General features: G+C 49.3%; 2 protein-coding genes across 11 annotated transcripts in view; one reads left to right on the forward strand and one right to left on the reverse strand.

The window, feature by feature from the left end:
• XRCC3 (X-ray repair cross complementing 3) overlaps positions 1-496 on the forward strand; it is a 10830-nt gene extending 10334 nt beyond the window's left edge. For both annotated transcript variants that reach the window (XM_044917746.1, XM_044917745.1), the window contains one exon: positions 52-496. In XM_044917746.1, the coding sequence (XP_044773681.1) occupies positions 52-247 (196 nt within the window). In that variant the 3' untranslated portion in view covers positions 248-496. The remainder of the gene's footprint in view (positions 1-51) is intronic.
• KLC1 (kinesin light chain 1) overlaps positions 1-20649 on the reverse strand; it is a 56578-nt gene that overhangs the window by 1698 nt on the left and 34231 nt on the right. For 2 of the 9 annotated variants that reach the window (XM_044917742.1, XM_021679874.2), the window contains exons 10-14: positions 19152-19201; positions 19005-19072; positions 18326-18434; positions 15458-15619; positions 8495-8625 (exon numbers count right to left, since the gene is read on the reverse strand). In XM_044917742.1, coding sequence (XP_044773677.1) covers positions 8495-8625; positions 15458-15619; positions 18326-18434; positions 19005-19072; positions 19152-19201 — 520 coding nt within the window. Of the gene's footprint in view, positions 1-191; positions 3824-4900; positions 4968-8494; positions 8626-9606; positions 10947-15457; positions 15620-18325; positions 18435-19004; positions 19073-19151; positions 19202-20649 lie in introns of those variants that run through there. The other 7 variants (XM_021679871.2, XM_021679870.2, XM_044917741.1 and 4 more) reach the window with 7 other exon arrangements.

The raw sequence follows: 20649 nt of genomic DNA on the forward strand, positions 1-20649 counted from the left end.
TGGGACCCCTGTGGTTTTGTAAGTAACGGTTGGGCCTGTTTTCTGTCTCAGCGTCTGGGACGAGCGGGTTTCTCCAGCTCTTGGAATGACCTGGTCCAGCCAGCTCCTAATGAGACTGATGGTCAGCCGGCGCCGCCCCGACCGCACCCTAAGGGTGGTCTTCGCCCCTCACCTGCCCCCCTCGTCCTGTTCCTACACAGTCAATGCAGAGGGAGTGCGAGGGACTCCTGGGACCGTGTCCTGCTGACACGGCAGCTGTGGGTCGGCCGCAGGTTCTGGCCGCCCCTTCCCCGCTCTGCAGGCACAGGGGGCTGACGACCCCGCACACCCATCGCTGGGTCAGGATGTGCTTGACAGTGTTGGCTGCACCTTCTCCACGGCAGGGAGGCCGTGCGCACGGATGAGCTGCCCGACGAGGCCTCCCCGTGTGCCCCATGCCCCCCTCACCACAGCTCGCTCTCCGCCAGACTCTGCCCTAAGTAACTCCTCCACGCTGATGCAGGTCTTCTCCCCAGCCCCTGGGGATGGGGAGTGACCATCCTTGGTCTCAGGGACACTGAGGCACAGAGCAGTCCAGTGACTTGGCCATCCCCCCGCCGCAGTTCCATGAGCCGGACACTGACCCCGGGCTGGTGCCAGGAAGACAGGCACACGCCTGACCCAGTACTGGGGGTGGAGGCAGAGGTCCCTGGGACTGGGCAGACTCCTTCTGTTTGGACATTTTCTAGAGCAGAAACATTCATTTGTAATTTCTATCCCCTTGTTAAAATAGTCTGTGGCCCTCAAAAGGGTAAGAATGGCCAGTATAAACAGGAAAAAGGTCTTTCAGGGCTGCAATTTTATAAAAGCCTTTCTGCAAGTGCAGGGACTTCACACCATGAAATAAACCATTTTATTTTCGTAATTAAATAATAAACAATCCCAAATTATTTTCTAGGCAAATCACACTAACAGTGAGGAAACTACAATCCAAGACAGAGTGTACACGTGGCAGACGGGCCACTCCTGGGGGGATGCACACCAGTGCTGGGGCCCCTGCCCACACGTCCCAGAGGGACACCCCTGCAGCAGGGCAGTCTCCCCGTGACACAGAGGGCCCAGACTCCCGGGCCCTGCACCATCCCCTCTGTCCCATGCACTCCTCAGTGCTGTCAGGCAGGCCTCACAGACCTGGGGTCCCCCCGCCCCGAGGGTTCCCCCGAGGACGATGGGGACAAATGTGGAACAGTGCGCGTCTTTAGGCCTGCCCCCGTCACACGTAGCATGCGGTGCACCCTGACGGGACGCCCTCTGCTGATGGGAACCTCACCCTCGGTCGCTGCTTTACCACTTCAGAATTTTCAGAAGTTTGAGGACCGTACAGCGTACTGCTCAGGAAGAAGTGCACATATAAACATCTCCTCTCCGTGCTTCCCAAGAACATTCTACAAAGTTATGACGACGGGCAGTCTGTTCTATGAACTATAAACGATGTATTCTTAGCAATATTTATGTTACCATAAACACTGAATTTCTCATTACATGCTATTTCTAGCAGCTTTCTGAACAAACAAATGATAGGAATTTTTTAATTCCAGGAAATAACAGACTCCCTCCGATACCGTAAATACAAAGCAAGCACCACAGAGCCCGCTGGCCCCGTGAGCTGCCGGGTCGGCTGCCTGGGGGAGAGCCGGGAGGGTCGGGAGGCCCAGGCCTGCCACGGCCTCCACCCTGACGACCCGGGGAGGGCGCTCTGCGGACCGTGGCCGGCTCCTGTCCCCCTCCTGCCTGTCCGCTGGCCGGGGCTCGAACGGGACAGGAACGATGTACAGTGGGTGCTGACGCTCTAAGGATCGCCTCACCAAGAAAGGAAAACGTTGCGGACGAGGGACAGCCACCCCCACTGCTTCTCTCTTCGAGAACGTTAAAATCCACACAAGACTTGAGTGAAGTAGTGATAACCAGGCTCGTTTCTGTTTTGATACAAGTTCAAAAATCACAGATTTCCAGGCAGTGTCCCCTGAGACAGGAAGGTTTCTTACGACCTGCTTTAAGGAGGCCGCCTGGTTTCTCTCACCCCGGCCACATTTCCTCACAGCCCCACAAGGCAACCTCGGCCCTCAGAGAACCAAGTGGGGCGATCTGACCAAGGCCCCTGCACGGTGGCCCGTTTCCACCAGCTGAGAGCGTAACGGTAAATCCCGTTCTCAGCCCCATGCTCTCCAGATGGAAGCGTCACTAAGGGCCACGGGGTAGGTTTCCAATGCACTGGATTCGCTTCGTGGCCCGAGGAGCACCGGGGACCGAGGGGAGGGGGCAGCTCCCGGGACCCTCCCCAGCAGCCACACCACGCCCTGGCAGCCCCCGCGCCTCGAGGGCAAGTGCAGAGCGCACAAGGCCTCTGCGGGGACACGGCTCCCGCGTTCTCTTGGCTCGAGCGTCTCACAACCCGTCCCATGTGTAAACCAACCCTGGAGAGCGTTTACAAAGTCCGTTCCTGGTCCCTCGGGAGCTGCAACGCCGGGCCAGCCGGGCCAGCCGGGCGCTGCGGAAAGACGCCAGACGCAAGGCTCCTGCAGGCAGGACACCTGCAGGCAGGACACCTGCAGGCAGGACACAGAGCGCCGGTCCCTGGGCGGGAACGAGCACACGGCCACAAACACCGGCGGGCGAGGCCACGTGCTCCTATGGTCTTAAATGATGGGACATTTCTGAACAGTTTCCAGCCCACAGCCCCTGAAGGACATGTGCAGTATGTGGAGGCCCCCCGGGCGACCCCTCAGGGAGTCCCGGTGAGCACGTACCCCCGCAGAGTGCAATTCAGGAGGGAGACGTGGCTGAGGACAAACAAAAGCATGTACCCTTGCGGTGACACCACCGAACATTAAAGTCACAAGCAGGAGCATACACAGGGACGCTCTGAGTTTCTCGATCCCCCTCATCTACCTGCTGCGTCTTCACACTCCCGCCCACTGGCCCGGACGAGGCCCTTCTCACCGCCGCTGCCACCAGGAGCCACAAACCCCTTGTCGTCTGCTCAGCACGTCCTAAACCCACCCGTGAGCCTCACGCATCCCCTCACGGGTAGGACCCTGGGGGACTGGGAAATGTTCCTGTCAAAACCTACCCCGTGTTACTTAACGCTACAAAGAAAAGCTTTTTAAAGATAACTCCCACATCTCTGCCTGCTCAGCACTCAGGGGCCGGCAGAGGGAAAACGGGCTCCGCAGGGGCGGGCTCAAGAGCCCGCGGAGCATCCGGCAGAGCCGTGGAGGGGACACACTGCAGGTGCGGGGACTCAGCAGAGACCCAGACCCACTGGCAAGTCACCCACTCTCTGAATTCCAGGCAGCACTGCCAGAGCTCATCAAATGCTTAGTCTAGAAGGGTGCAAAGTTCCAGAGCTTCCGTTTACAGCCCTGATACAGTATTAAAATATAAAATCGATTCTGGTGTAATGGCAGGAAGGACAAGCATCCATGGGCAGCAGCCGACCTGAACGTGCTGAAGCCAGCTGCCGGGGCCGCGTGGGCCGCCGTGGGCCGCCATGCCCGGCCGGTCTCAAGCTCACGCGTCAGCAGCTCTTGGTCGCTAGCACTGCAGCCAGCTTAACAGAACTCGGGACAAACCCCCACGAGCTGGTGGACGGCACTATCTAGGAAAGGAAGCAACCCGGGAGGTGGGTCCCCTGCAGCGGGGGGAGGGGCGTGGCAAAGCTTGGAGGGTCTCAGTGCTTCATTAGTCTCAGGGGGTTTATCTAGCTCTGCCTCAGCCCTCAGTGGACCAGGTCAGTGTGGCTGGCACTCAGAGCTCGCGAGTCTGCCAGACAAGTATTTCGTTCCTGCGTGAAAAAACAAATAGGAAAATTACACTTCACCCGTACTCCAAAGGACGCCAGCGTCAAGGCGTCTCCGAGCTCACAATCACAGCGGTACACCTCTGAAGTCAACACTCGGGCATCCTGATGCTCACGTGCACACGGGCCAGCACCGAGAGAGGAGTGCGGGACCCGGTCGACCCCAGACCTTTTGGGACGGCGACACCTCTTTTACTCTCACGAGCAGGTGCGCTCCAAGCGCACCGGCCAGCACTACCAGCACCTCACATCTCACCGGGGGCCTGGCAGAAAGCACCCCGGGAAGAGCCACCTCCTGCGGTGCTGGGGGCTGAGGAGGAAGGCCTGCTACCACCCGTGAGCACCCAAGAGGTGAGCAGCTGGGCCGGGGCTGCTAAGAGGTGCAACGGCCAGGACGTCTGGTCGCTGGCGGACGAGCAGTAACTGCTAAGTCAGAAGGTTCTCGTTCCCGTAAGCTCAGCTGCAGGCTCAGCTGCCCGGTCTGCTTGGCACCGTTGGCCGCACCGGACAGCCACACCAGACGTTGGAAAGAAACGGAAAATTAGAAGAAGGTGCCAATGGTTTTAAATGTGAAGGTGACAGGTTCATGCAAGCCTTGGGACACCAAAAAAAGTGCTAAAGATTGGGTGTAAAAGTGACAATATGTCAGTTACATTAGTAAAGGTCTAATAGTTTTAAAACACTGAACAACAGCTTAAATGGACAATGAATTAGTTACAAACTTACCAGAGGCTGAAATCATACAAATTAATACACATTAAGTGACCAAATTTTGATACTACTTTATCGGAATATTTAAATTTTAATTAGCTTAATCAAAGTATTCAAAGATCATGAGTATACTGAGAATGTCCACGATACGCACATTCCCACAATTTACGTAATCAAATTAATGCAGAATCTGGAAATATCATTATGATGCCTCTTTCTCTAAGACCCAGAAAATACTGAAGTGTTCCCCCAAGGCCGTCGGAGGCTGCAGTGGTACCCGGGAAGGGCCTGCGGCCGCCCAGCTCCCTGGACTGGGTAGTTAAGGGCACTGAGTGGGGCAGGGCTCCTTACTTGGAAATGGTCTTCAGCGGCCTTGCCACCCACGTTAAGGACATTCAGGGAACTGGCACGCTTCATGCTGCAAACAGGGCAGTGGACATGCAAAAGGACAAACCAGCGCGTCAGTCAACCAGGGGCGGCAAACACAGCAAAGACACCCCCAAGGCCCCTGTCACAGTGGGGGGAGCCATCCCTCATGGAGAGCGGGCCTCTCTCGGACTGGGGTGTCTGCCCAGTTCTTAACACAGACGCCCCGCGTCTATCCATATTTAAAGCCCAGTAGAGAAAAAGCACAGTTTCTCTGCATCTGTCTCAGCGAAGTATTTGTCTTAAATACTATGTGTAAATTCCACGTGTCCTCATACATTCACAATTTGAAGCCTGGCTCGTGGAGGAGCCAAGAAGCTCTGCCCGCGCAGCCCTCTGGCTAGGCCTGAGTCTGCAGGGCATGTCAGATCAGTTTTAAGAAGGGAGCCTGGAGCCTCCTCCAAAACCCACCACTCACCCTAAAGTGACCATGTAAAAGAGAGACCCCCTGAAGCTCAGTATCTACATATATTCGCGTACTTTATGTATTTTTAATATTAAATTTTATATTAAAAGGAAAAATATTTATTAGCAAAATACACTCAGAAGCTAGAATTTCTCTGCTTAGAAACCAAAATTTAAAACAAATTTCATGGTTTTACCTTTAAGGAAACCGAGTGATTTAAATGTGTATTTACTTTTTTCTCCCACTTGACACCTTTAAAATACTTGATGAAATATCCTGCAAATAACCTAAAACCTAAACTTAAATGATAGACAGTCATAGTTACTATCATTGCCTACCACCACCAGGGATGCCCTCAGACAGTAAATCACCTTAGCTTTTAAAGTTAAAATAACTGATATTAATGGTTATTTTTAAGTATCTGCAATAGGAACTATAACAATAAATTTACCTATGACATGAACAGTACACACACCAGTACCTGCTCTGTGAGTTGAAGGGTCAGCACAACCAGACATGGGCACTAAGGCCGGGGTCAGCACCCGAGTGCCCACCTGCACCACGGACGGGCACCGCGCCTGGCAAATGGCAGGTACTGACCAAGTTCTCACTGAATGAACTACACCAGAAGCAAAAGACCTTAATTCACTTAACCTCAAGTAAAATTCATTCCCAAAATGCCCGAACCAGGACAAACACAACAACCTAACATATCCTACATAAGTGCTGCTAGAATTCTGAACAAGTTTTGTCTACACAGCACTGCTCAAGAACAAAGGATAAAATCAAACCAAATCGCACTGGCACACTTTATTATTATTTAAGTGGCCAGTGGACTTTTTCTAAGACAGTTATACAACCCTCTTCCTCAAACTCTCTTTTCCTTACAAGAGCAAGGTAAAAACAGTTTGGCTCCTGCCAGTAAGTCTCCCCTTGACTCTGCGAGCTGCATCCACACCCTTCCCTTACACCGTGGGGTACCAAACAGGAAGAACGCCGAGTTTGGTGGTTCTCAAAATGTCGTCGTAGACCAGCCACGCTGGCACTAGCTGCGAACTTGCCAGAAAGGCCAATGGTGGGCGGGGTGGGGGTGCAGACCCCACTGCACCATAAACTGAAGGCGGGGGCCCAGCAGTCTGTGTTCAAACCCCCTGGAGATGCTGATGCTCAGGTCTGAGAACCACTGGCCCAGTGAATAAACGCAGTTACTCTTACCTGGACAGATGATGCAGTTTTATGCATTTTTACGGGATAAAATTTCTAGAGCCATTTCAGTTTCCATCAAGTTCAGTAAGGTACCATCTCCAGTACTACACGTGACAACGTGTGCACACGGGCGTGGCCAGCGCCACACCGGGGAGCGTCCGCACTGCTACGTCCCGGCCGAGACAGGAAGAAGGCACAGGAGGGGGAGAGAAAACTTCTGAGCTCTGTCACGTGGGAAGGAAGGGCCACGTCATAGGACTCAGTGCCAGAATTGGATTCTGCATTTAAAAAGCTTCAAAACATCCAGAACCTCCAACAGCCAGTGTGTTTGCCCTGGAGGAGCCAAATTATGGCGTGTGGAGAGCACTTCCGCTCATCAGATCCAGCCCAGGAGCAAAAACTAAGCGACTATTCAACAGTCTGTTCAGATCCTTACAACGTGGACAAATAAATAAATAAATAAATAATCTTTCAAAATTCAGTGAGGCAGATAGTTAACCTATCATTTAGTTCTGTAAATATTTTAAAACAAGCACTTTATCCCAAAGGCAACTTCCTGGATGCTCGTTCATCTGTCGGGTCGCAGGCTCTGGTGCAGACGGGACAGGACGGCAGTCTGCTGCTCAGCCCTACAACCTTCCAGAAGCCCCAGCTGGCTTTCAACACTGCATCTTCCAGGCAGTGTCACAACAAACATGTGTGGAGCTCATTTAAATGACTCCCTCTACAGAAACAGGCTTGGAAACATCCTTGAGAAGCAGGGTGACAGCCACCCATACAAATCGCTTGTCCTGCCTCACAAGCCATCAAAAAACATGTGCGTCCATCAGCAGAAACGCCTGGGGGGACAGGGCGGACCGCACACCTGGGCCTCTGCTCCCCAGCTGGGGGGCTGAGCCTGCAGGGCAGCACCAGGGAATCCCAGGGGTCTCAGGAGCTATGCCTTCACTGACAGAGACCAGAACGAGACTGGACACCCCTCAAAACAACACAGGAAGCAGCTGGAAGAGCCCCTAACCTCAGGTCTCCAACACGTCGTATGAAGGGACCCCGCTTCCCAGTCTCAGCGGCGGGAGACTTCTTGCCCACAAAAGGGAAAGCGGAGTTACCTGTACAACAGAGTTTTACTCAGACTCAATCTTTAAAAAGAAGGCACCACTTAGGAATTCAGAGTTTCACGGAACAGCTGATAGAACAGTGCGTCTGTGAGAAATGCATCCCAAACAAGATGCTGTTTACATCAGAAATAACCCAGAAATGGGGGCAGATTGTTAACACTCTGGTGCACCCTATAAAGAACAGAATACCTCAGAACCAAATTCCTTCGACAACTTCAATGGTATCGTTCAAAAGACTCTAAGACTCAGGAGTGCACCTTCTTTTAAACACGTGGAAAATCTGTTTTTGGGTTTTTTTTTAATTCCTAAAGAAACTCCTTCTACTAAAGTCCTGAATCTGTAATCCTTCTATTTAAAACATTATTCTCCCTACATTAATACCTGTGAGCCTCATATAGTCATGGCTACCGTTATGATTTTAAAAGGATTTTCAAAACTAATTTCAAAGGATTTAAACTAGTACTAATTTAAAAAAAGAAAACAGCAGCTCTCTAGAGTAAACACGTGAATGTGCTCCGTGTTTTCCTCCGAAGCTCCCCCTTGTCACTGCTAAGGCTTCCTCTGAACACACAACAACAAAATCGCACAGGTCTGTTCGGGAGGCCCCCGCCCTTCGAGCCCCGCCACAGGAAGCTCCACAGCTCCTTCTCCAGGAAGCGAAGAGACAGGCCAGGAGCTGCTCCAGCCCCAGGGCGGACATGTGAGGAGCAGCGGGGACGGCTTGGGGAGGAAGGGCCACTGGACGCCGCGCGGCGGGGCGGTCAACAGGGGCTGCAGATAGATAATTACCCGGGGTTCTTTGGCTCACTCTCTCGAGAACTTCCTCCCTTCAGCTTCCTAACCAGCTTCTCACTGCTGCGTCTAATTGAAGCCCGGAGTTTGCTAAAGGAACCACTGCGCTTTAAAGATCCAGTGCCATCCTGAAAGAAACGTGAACACATGTGAAACTGCAGACGGTCCTCTCCCGGCCTCCCGAGAAGCAAAGCTGAATGAAAACAAGAATTCACATCACGGTTGACCTACTTGTCTGTGACTTGCTGGCAATACAGTGGCTACAGAAATTACCAGTTTGCCATGTCTATAAATACACTTTAAATAGAAATCTATCCATTCTAAATTTCAGTCAAGATAATCCAATGATCATGAAAAACCTCTGAACATGAAGAAGTTCAAACAAAAAACATCCCCAAAAATCATCCTGTTTTGAAACAAAAAAGGTCACACACAGAAAAAGTCTCAAGAAAATTAACGCTGCTTCTTGAAGATGACCAAAATCAAATTCTACGTTTAATAAAAATGGAAGCATCTGGTCCATGTAACAGTACTGGACCCAAACCACTGAGAGATGACAGAGACAACTCTTTTTTTAACACTTTTGTGTACATGCAGTACTTAGATGTATTGCTTCTTCAGTAAATTTCATTTTAAAATATTTATTTATTTATGTAAGTAAGTAAGTATTCTCTATACCCAGTGTGGGGCTTGCACTCACGACCCTGAGATTAAAAGCTGCACGCTCTCCCGACTGAGCCAGCCAGGTGCCCCTTTAGTAAATTTTAAAAAACGGTTTTATTAAATGTTGATTTTAAGTGTGGTTGGAAAATTAAATAAAATGCTCATCCCATTAAAACCCCTCTGACACCTTGTAGGAAGCAAGTAAAAAACTGTCCAGCTTTCATCATAACTGGCCCAGGCATTAACAAGTGAAACACTTGGCAGTATCTGGGTATGAAAATCAAAAGCAGAGAGTGAAAAAAATGTGTCTATAAGCAACTTCTGTTCTCAGAATGAATCACTTAGTGAGATTAACAGTAGCCCCGTTCCTTCAAGAAGCTACGCAATGCCGCATTCCATGGAAAGAGTGAGAAGTTCTACTAGGCAGACAGACACCAAGACACGGGTCAGTTGGAGTGAGTTTATTAGAAGTTAGAAAGACACAAATACACAAATCACTGAACACTTAAAGATTAGTGGAGAAAAGCAAAATTGCCAAAATGTCACAGAGACTACACAGCAAACGCTACTGGAGCGAGATCCTAAGGGGAGAGCCCGGGGCGCAGGTGGCCCCGCCGGGTCTCGGAGGGGCAACGGGAGCAGCACATGCCCTACTCCTACAGCCTAGCTAGTTCAACGGTCACAGTCATGCCACAGCATTAACACCTGCGGGAGACTTCTAACTACCTTTGATCAAAGTGAACAACTAATCGCTCTTAATTCTTAAACTCATGTATCACACAGTAAATGGTTTTTATTAACACAGTTTATATTACTAAGTACATATCTGGCAAAGCTACATGTATACAGAGATAAGGAACCCCCCAAAAAGGACAGCAGCACCGAAAGGAATGGCCAGTCACAGAGAGGCGGAGCTCTGACAAGAATCCTAGGGGTCGCTAAGCACAGCAGTCAGCACTGGAGAGAGAAGTAAAGCTGGAGGAGGAGCCGCCCGTCATGCAGGACACAGTGTGAACGTCACATGAGGCAGCTAGGCCTGTCAGACAGAAATGAAGAGAGAGCCCAGTGAAACCGTTGTGAGAACAGAGCCAGCCCCCACTGACCGCAGCGTGGCTTACAGTATTTCTAGGTCACAAATCTCAGCAGCGCTTTTAATCGCTTTAGTATTTGGGATGACCTTCCGCCTGCTTCTATCAGCCCAGTACCAAGAGGTACTGGGCCGTATGCTATCTTTTACGTTATCAAGACTAATCACTCCTGATCATCAAAACAAAATTCCAGTTTCGAGCATGGATTAGCACTGTGCTGGAAATCTCCATGATACTTACTGTAACGAGGTTTTCCAGTAACTGTACATAAAGGAGATTCCACATTGAGAAACATCCGACAGTGACCAAAAGAAAGGCTACACACAGGAAGAGGCCATTCATTAAACCTTTAACTTCATCAGAAATCGTTTTATATCCCTAAACTATAAAGTTCTCTCTGAAATCAGGGAGGACTTTCTCTTAAAAGCACTAACAGTTTAGACAGTTCAGAAACTTGAAGAAACCACTGACTTTAGAAGTCTTTAGCACATTTTAAACATGCAGTTGATAATCCAAAATAAGATTAATTCTAGAAAATGGATTTCCACAGGCAGCAGTGCACCCCGGGTCTCAGCAGACTGGAACCCCAGTGGTCTCGTATGAAGCCCCGGACAGCGGGGACCGAGCCCCCGCCCGCTCTGACTCACCATGGGACGCTCAGCAAGTCATTTAACCAGCCCGAGCTTCATTTTTCTCATCTTTAAAATGGAAAAATAAGATTTGTTACCAACTCCCCACGAATGTTGGGAGGACAAGAAAACATAAGTTCTTGTTGCTCTTTCAGAAAAAGGACATTAAACTGTTAATTCTGCAAACAGTACACCTCCTCCCGCAGTTCATTTCAGAGTTCACTGCTACACTACAGCAGTGTTACTTAGAACATTCCTGTCTGGCCACTCAGCAGGCTATGGGAGAGTGACCAGATCCCAGACATACTTCACGCGAAAAACACACACACACACACACTCACTCACTCACTCTCCCCCTGCCCAATCCCTCACCCCTGCAGCAGCAGGTGCACAGGAGCTGGGCTCCGGACACAGCACCTGGCTAGGGAAGAGGTGATGGAGCAGGCTGCCCACCCTCTCCTTGCACTCGCCCTCCAGAACCAGCGGGAACAACAGCAGAAACCCACCCCAAGCCCCAGTGGATTTCTATTCAGTAAGAGCTGGAGGGCTGGGAGGTCTCCTGCATTGTAACTCTTTCAAAAACAGTCTACTTCTTTATATTGCCATGAAAGAATACTTACATCAAAAAAGTGGGTTTCTGAACAGAAATGAATAGTGTAGTGTATTGGCTAAGAAACGCATGGCAATAATTATGACCTATAGAGTTCAGGTGATTTGTTCTTTATTTTTTCTTTGTTATATTCTAGTTGTCTTCCTAATGTAATTTTTAAAACTAAAACTTCATTTCTAATTAACAGCATATACTAACCCATTCCTCAGTCATCTTGGGCAAGAGTTCAGTGTCTTTGGAAAACAAGCCCTAACACGGGGTGCGGGTGGGGCAGGCTCCTTCTGAAGGGCCCCGCAGGGAACTGGCAAGTCAGAAACAAAAAGGTCAGAGTGGAGAAGACGGACAGAATGGAGGGCGTGATGTTTCCTGGGGCCCTAGTGGGACAGCTGCAAGTATGATCACTTCATAACCACGCAGCGCAGGGCTCCCACGTGTGCGAGGGGCCCAGGCTCCAGGGATGGTCCCAGCAGCCCTCGGAGGGGATGGCAGCCATGTGCACAGAGGGTAAAGGGAATCCAAGCTAGCCAGAAAGGACTCCTTTGCACACAGCATTTGCGCTTTTAGGGGGACCAGAAAAGAGAACTCGGATTTATCTTGACAATGACTTTCAGCTCTGTGTACTATTTATACAAAAATAAGTTTGAGGAAGTTACATTTTAAAGTCCTTTATTTTATTTTATTTTTTTTAAAGATTTTATTTATTTATTTGACAGAGAGATAGATAGCTAGAGCAGGAACACAAGCAGGGGGAGTGGGAGAGGGAGAGGCAGGCTTCCTGCCGAGCAGGGAGCCCGATGTGGGACTCGATCCCAGGACCCCAGGATCATGACCTGAGCCGAAGTTCAGACGCTTAACGACTGAGCCACCCAGGCGCCCTTAAAGTCCTTTAATCACCATCTTATAGTATATATTTTAATAGAACAGAATTGCACTTCCCTAAGAACTTGATCCAGAAATCTCATATGAATGACTGATTACAGTATATTCAGTAACCCTACTTTTCTTGTATTTTAACAGCATGGAAATCTGTGCTGACCTAGACTTCCCCCATCTGCAGGGTGCGACTGGAACCTGGACTGCCTGACCTCTGCCCACACTGCTCACTGTTTTACATGTTATTCTGAATGCTGGGACCAATCACACCCGCTCGGTCTCACATACACGGCTGTGGCAATGGAACGGGACTGCCGTCCTTCCCACTGAAAGAGCACCTGCCCCACACAGCAACACGATGCTTTTCCCTATAGTAGCAGTTTTTAAACTTTTTTTTTTTTTTAGATTTTTATTTATTTATTTGACAGAGAGAGAGACAGCGAGAGAGTGAACACAAGCAGGGGGAGTGGGAGAGGGAGAAGCAGGCTCCCCGCTGAGCAGGGAGCCCGATGCGGGGCTCGATCCCAGGACCCTGGGACCATGACCTGAGCCGAAGGCAGACGCTTAACGACTGAGCCACCCAGGCGCCCCAGTTTTTAAACTTTTTAAAGAGCACTGAAACCCTTTTTAAAAAACTTAAAATCTAATGCAGAACCCCAATATAAGTAAATCTAGGTGGCATTTTCTCATTATAAATGTGTAACAAGTTCTTAGAAGAACATAAACCAGTAAGAACAGTGAAGCCACCTTTACAGAACCCACAACTTGAAATATGAAATTACAGATGACAAGTCTAGCCCCTGACACCTGAACTCCCAATCCGTTTCCAGTTGATCTGGACCGCCCAGCACCAGAACCTCGCTGCACACAGGTAAATGGCTGTGGGCGGCACCATTCTCAACCATGTGCCTTGTCATTGCAGGAGCTCCTCACTGCCACTCTGAGGGCCTGAGACATTTAGTCTCACACCTGGACAAAGACCAACGCGGGGGCTGCAGTGGACTCAGATTTAGTCGCACGTGCCTACACCTCAATCAGGCTGACTCAAACCCCGGTGTGCGTGTACACTGCCTGTGCTGCCTCTTCAACAATCACCGCGCGCTTTGAAAATGAAAATTCCAACCAAATGTCGGGAGAGATCAGCACCACCTTCTCAGAACCTGCGAGCCAGGCCTCCTGCGTAGGCAGGGGTGGGCTGAGCCTGAGCAGGGGCCTCAGGGGCCTGGCGGTGAGCACACCAGCCCGGGCGGCTATCCCCTGGGTAACCTGGGCAGTTCTAGAGTCACCTGCTGCTTGATCTCAGACTCTCTGTGAAGACGGGGCCCCTTCGGCTGCTCAAAGCGAGTTTGGAACCACTGTACAGGATGACCTAAGATCTTTCATCCAGTGGACCACTGCCAATCGATGAGCCCTGCGATGGATTCTGTCAGAGACGCAAAGCCTCTAGTGTCCAAGAGTCAAGTAAAAAGGTGTCCAAAGCCCCGTGTGTGAGTGTCCTAAGTGAGAGCATGTCCAAAGCGAGAGAGGAAATGTGAAAGGAAGGAGGGCCAAGCGTGCACTCGGGGGAGGGGCCGCTTCTGTGATTCCGGCAGCAGGCCTGACAGGAAGCCGCCTACCAGCCCTCCACAGACTGGATGGGAAGCAGCTCTCTCTCACCCCTGAGTCTCAGTCTTGAAAATGGTAACAGAACTCTGCATTGCCAATAATTTTATTATAGGATTGCACAGAAAAATTGACCTAGAAATACTGTCTCAAGAAAAAGTTCCTCCAGAACTTCATTCAAGAGTGTCAAAATCTGCACCCTGGCTTCTACAGACTAAAGAAGGGACATGACCCTCTCCACAAGGCATGCAGGACAACAGGAATCATGGGGAGAGTACAGTACACAGTGTGGCCAGATGCGGGCGAGAGGAGGGCCTAGCCATCATCATTTATGTGTTAGACTACTGCCCAATGGGAGAATGGTCAAAGCAGATGCTGATTGGTTGTCTTGGCACAGGAAACACCAAAGCAGTTGCCAGATAAAGACAGTCAAAAAGACGCTCTCTCCCTGAAATTTTGGCCACTACCATTATTGTAGAAAATGTCTCATCCTTACCAAACCACTCCAGCTATTAGAAAATCCCAAAAATAAATACATTCAAAAAGACAGAGCATAGGAAAACCCAAAATTACTATTTGGCAAAACATATGCACAATTACCTAATCAAACTGCACCTACTGCGACTTCAAAAAAAAAAAATTGATCGTGCACCTAATCCTGCATTCAACTCTCCCTGATAAAAGCAAAATTCCAAAGACACCAGCTCAACGTACAAAAGTATTACCCATGTGTGACCAACGTTCACTAGAAAAAAATGTCCAGGAGGCCACACGCTCTTTGGTAACCACTGGATAAACAGCAGTGGTGAAAATCTCCATCAAGTCAAACCAGTGAAACCCAGAGGTAGAGCCAGGAGCAACATGTTCCAAACACGGGCACGTTTTCTGGATCCGAAAACCTCTGGCAGAGGACTGTGAAGAGAGATGAGCCGTGGGATCCTCAGTGGGAACAGGACATTCAGCACCGCAGTGGGCCATGCAGAGCAGCTGCCCCAGCCTGTTCTTCTCTAGAGACAAGCTCTGTTCGAAACATCATTTCCCTTTAAGGAATTTAAATCTCACAAAATCTACAGCAGCCTGGTCAGTGAAATTAGGAGCACTGGAGTTAGCAATGAAAATGGGTAAGTTAAAAAAGCGAGTTAGTTTTCTGCCACACTAATCCTAACATTAAAATAAAACCACGTTATGGATTATGGCTCTAAATAACCAGGACACTCAATCAGCATTTAAGTGCTCAAAGTTAAGCCAAACAGCTTTCATGGGTCCCTAAAGAAAAGAAAATGACCACTTTGAACAAACAGACTTCATTATTAGCAGAAGATAAGCACTTACAAAAAGCTTAATTCATACTTAATTTGAAAAAAGGACAGTGTCTAGCATGTAAGCCCGGAGGAAACTGCGGGACAGCACTCCTGCTGGGAGCGTGGCCCAGGCGGCCTCCCGGCGACAGACAAGCGCCTGCCTGCGCACGCTGGCGGCTGTGTACTGTACTTACCCCGTTCCACTCTACGCTCATACTCACTTCCTCCCCTCCGTCAGGGCCGCTCTCGTACTTGACCACGTCCACGTTCAGGCTCTCCCGGCTCCTGCGCTTCTCCATGTTCTCAGGGTCATTCAGCACTTCAGCTACTCTCTGTTTGTGAACATTGTCAAGACCCTGGGAGCCAGGCAAGGGGGAAAGGGTTGGAGCCATTAGAACTGAACCTTGATGAAGGATTTCTAAGACAGCTAAGCTTCACCCGGGGGAAGAAAAACACGAAAACAGTCCTTAAACACAGAAGAGTGCTTCTCAGGAATACAGACTTAAGACTTACACATTTCACCCTCTGTAAAGTTTACGTCAAATTTAAAAAAGAAAACAAATATTGGGCCCCCGTGAGTGATTTGCACACTTAAAGTATTTACAAGGAAACGTACGGATGTATACAAATTTGAAATGCTCTGCCCAGAAGAGGCCTGGTGGACAGAGCGATGGAGGTGATGTGCCCGAGAGCAATGAACATTCATGACGGGATCTGGGAGGCAGGCACACAAGCGTACAATTCTCTCCACTTCTCTGCTTGCCAAGTCTCATGGAAGGATGCTGGGAAAACGCCCAACGCGCCCCCCCCCCCCCCGCCCACATCAGGGAGCAAGGAGAGCTACAAGCTCTCACCTCATTTCGGCACGGAGGGCCCGCGCACGCTCGAGCTAAAACATCGCTGAGCTACAACACGGCAGAGACTGCTCTCCACATGCGTTTCAGTTCGAATGACCCAGACGCAACACGTTCCATATTCTAACTGGGATTTTAAGCCCAGCAGCTGGGGCAAGTACGGCACTGGTACCAACTTCCATAGTGTCCTCCTCGAAAGGCACACCCCTCCGGCACACGGTGTACCGCTGTGACTTGACGGTAAGGCCGACTGTGGGTCCTCACCCAGCAGGAGGACACCGTTCCCGGTAGAGCACAGACAACCTTCCTTTACATTTCTACAACTCCTGGGGCGCCTGGGGGGCTCAGATGGTTAAGCATCTGCCTTCGGCTCGGGTCATGACCCCAGGGTCCTGGGATTGAGCCCCACCTCGGGCTCCCTGCTCCTTGGGAGCCTGCTTCTCCCTCTGCCTCTGTCTCTAATGAATAAATAAATAAAATCTTTAAAAGAAAAAAAGCCAAACCGAGATAAAAGGGCTGACAACCGGGCGCCTGGGGGGTTCAGATGGTTAAGCGTCTGCCTTCGGCTCGGGTCATGACCCCAGGGTCCTGGGATCAAGTCCCGCGTCGGGCTCCCTGCTCCTTGGGAAGCCTGCTTCTCCCTCTCCCACTCCCCCTGCTTGTGTTCCTCTCTCGCTGTGTCTCTGTCAAATAAATAAATAAAATCTTTAAAACAAACAAATTTCTACAACTCCTGATCCCCCAGACTCGGCTCGTTTCATACACACCATCCCAGCACTTGAAAACGAAGCCCAAACTGTGGGCACGACTCCTGTAGATGAGTGGCCACCGTACTCCAGAACCAGGTGGGCACCAAGACCGCCTAAGCCGCCCTCCACCCCAGGGCGGCGCACGCACAGCCAGACCCCCCGCAGGGCTGCCGACACCCCAGGGCGCTCTCTCCCCGACGCAGCCCTCCAGAGTCAGAAGACCCCCGTAGGATGACGGGACCGAAGACGGGTTCTGCCGGGGCTACCACATCCACCGGGTCTGCTCTCATCATTTCGCATGGACTCTTTTGAAAGAGAAGAATTCTCAGGCATATGTGGGTAATTTTAATCCCAAACAGTGGTCAGCACCGACATCTATACCACTGAGGAAGGGAAAAACTCACACCTGCCTCTCCAATCCTCAAAATAGAAACCGAAACCACACCTGTCCTCTTCATAGTTTTACCTGTTTATACACAGGGACACACACACGCATGCAGAGCAATACATTTACTCATTACTCTGAAACCTCCTCATTACAGGGCAACAAGTAGGCCTTTTCCGCGTTTCCTCACAAACAGCATCTCAGCCTAACTACAACCTCTCAGCGGAGGGAGGAAAGCGCTTCGGCAGCTGTACGTTTACCTTCCGAAGCAGCCACGGGGTCCGAACCACCCAACTACACCCCCACCGGCGGCACCGGGGAGTTCCCAGTGCTCCGTCCGTCCCTCACACCTGCGACTTTGTCTGCTTTTTGATTCGCGCCATCCTCTTGGGTGTGAAGTGGTATCTTGCTGCAGTCTGACTTGCATTTCCCTAATGATGAAGGACGCTGATATCTTTTCATGTGCTTGTGGGCATTCGTGTGCCATCTTCAGAGAAATGTCTATTTAGCTCCTTTGCTCATTTTTAAACTAGGAGATCCTTCCGTCTTTATATATTCTGGATACTAGGTCCTCATCAGATGTGATTTGCAAATACTCCCACCCATTTCTGTGGGTGTCTTCGCTTTCTTGATAGTGTCCTAAACGCACATTTTTTTTTTTTTAAGAAGATTTTATTTATTTGACAGAGAAGAGAGAGAGAGCAGGAACACAAGCAGGGGGAGTGGGAGAGGGAGCAGCAGGCCTCCCGCTGAGCAGGGAGCCCGATGTGGGACTCGATCCCAGGACCCTGGGATCATGACCTGAGCCGAAGGCAGACGCTTAACGACTGAGCCACCCAGGCGCCCCGCACAAACATTTCTAATTTTGGTGAATCTAATTGATCGAGTTTTTCTTTTGCTGCTTATGCTTTCGGTGTCATAGTTACGGTCTCTTAAACAATATAATTTTCTTTGCGCAAACTAAAATATTAAATATTTCCTACTTCTAAATCAAGCTCTCGACAAGTTACATAAAAGAGTCATTACACTCAAAGGTCTAACAGGTGAGTTAAAAACAGAAGGCAGGTCACTGACCTGTTTACGGGACCTCATGGCTGCTTCTTCCAATGTTTCTGCAGCTTCAAATTTGCCCTGACGTCTGTAAAGTGCCCCAAGGTTTTTCAAAGTAGTTGTAACAGTCGGACTGTAAAAAAGCACAGGATACACAGAACTATTAAATACAAGTTTTAGAACAACTACTATCAATAGCACAAAATCTAAAGCACTAACAGACATAAGTTTGTGAGAAATATTTTTGAAATTTCTACAGTACTTTAATTGTAAAGTTCTAGTAAGTTCTTCTTCCGTAACAGACAGACCCTGTGCTTTACCTATACTTCAGTGAGCTGTGTGTAGGTACGTTACCTCATCTACAAAGTTACGGGACTGTGCACACGCACCACCTGGAGGAACTTCCACGTTCAGTCATTTACAAGCTGCCCTTAAAGCACTAGCACCTTCCAGGGCAGTTCTGTTTCTTCAGTTAAAAGGACATACCTATCGGGGCACCTGGGTGGCTCAGTCAGTTGAGCATCCAACTCTTTGATTTCAGCTCAGGTCATGATCTCAGGGTTGTGAGATCGAGCACCGTGTCAGGCTCTGCGCTCAGCGTGGAGTCCACTTGTCCCTCTCCCTCCTTGTCTGCCCCTCCCCCTGCTCACTCACTCACTCTTGCTCTAAAATAAAAAAAAATCTTAAAGAAAAAAAGACATACCTATCAACTTTGCAGGCTTTGTACCAGCCGCCATACTCTCCAAAAGATGTCCCGTCCTTTTGCTTTCCCTAAAATATAACAAGTGAATAATTATCTTTAAAGCAATATATCCAATTTAGACAATCTCCCAAAACAGTGTATTCTTACTTTGCATTCTTCTCTTTCTTCAGCATGCATCCAAATGGGTTTATTTTCATCTAGGGGAGAAAAAATAACATACTATAAAATTGAAGCATGATAGGGCCCACTGAGTAGAGGCTGTCAAGTTTCAATGATTGCAAGGCTTTTGTTTCTCATGTGATCCTTCTCAGGTGTTACTTCTTACAACTTGGACAGAGGAAGTTCACGGTGGAGCCTATGAGGGCAGAAGAAATAAGCAGATGGCCGTTCACATGCAGCGCTGTCAACAGAAGACACACAATCCAACGTACCTACACAGGGCAGGCAGCCGTCAAAGATGCTGACAAACGCTTGGGCCCCTACGATGAGACTTCTAATGCTAGAATGCTCACAGAACGCTGGGCAGTATTTAGAAATTGAGAAAGGCAGCATTAAACAAAAGTCTAAGAAAAGGGTAAGATGCCGGGAGCAAAGTGGAGAAAGATACTAATCAATATTCTCTTAAAGTCTTAACTTTTGAGAACCTTAACCATACCACTCCATCTAAAGTTTCTAAACAACCAGTGTGCCCACACCATGGAGAACAAGCAATCTCAAAAGTGAAATTTCTGAAAAATTTTTATGCTATGAAAAATACTTGAGGTGGGGCGCCTGGGTGGCTCAGTCGTTGGGCGTCTGCCTTCGGCTCAGGTCGTGATCCCGGGGTCCTGGGATCGAGCCCCGCATCGGGCTCCCTGCTCTGCGGGAAGCCTGCTTCTCCCTCTCCCACTCCCCCTGCTTGTGGTGTTCCCTCTCTCGCCGTGTCTCTGTCAAATAAATAAAATCTTTAAAAAAAAAAAAGAAAGAAAGAAAAATACCTGAGGTACAAGTAGGGAAAATAAGTATACATGACTATATGTAAAATATGGTTTTAAATATGTAAATCAATCAGCACAGAAAGACAAATGTTAAAAAATGTATCTAGGTGCTGAAATCATTGGTGATTTTCACGTGCTATCTCTGCATGAATTTTCAAGGATTCTCACAATGAGGACCTATTTCAGTTTCCAGGGGAAGAAACCTGTGCTCACACCCGGTCCAGCCACTCACTAACAACCAAACCTTGGACCAGTCACTTCATCTACAGTGTCCTCACTCCTAAAACGGGTAAAGGTTTGACCCACTTCACCGGACTGTTCAGAAAATTAAACGTGATTACACACTGAGACTGCCTCTCGGCAAGACTAGTACATAGCTAGTCGTATGATTATCACTTGCCGTGTCACAGAAGAAAATGAAAACCCATTTCAAATATTGGTTCTAGGAGAGTGAACGGTATATAAAGCTTACTAATAGTACTGTGAGTGCAGTCAGAGCTTTACTGAAATAATTCTATTGCTAGAACAGCCAAGTGCACAGCAAGCTAACAGGGCATGATTCCCAGACAACCCAGCAGGTGACGCACTGAGTGTGCGCACTGTGAGCAGCAGAGGCCCCTGGGAGACTGAAGGTCACACGCTGACAGCAACAGGACACTTCTGCATCT

The sequence above is a fragment of the Neomonachus schauinslandi genome, chromosome 9 (assembly GCF_002201575.2).
Source record: "Neomonachus schauinslandi chromosome 9, ASM220157v2, whole genome shotgun sequence".
NCBI lineage: Eukaryota > Metazoa > Chordata > Mammalia > Carnivora > Phocidae > Neomonachus > Neomonachus schauinslandi.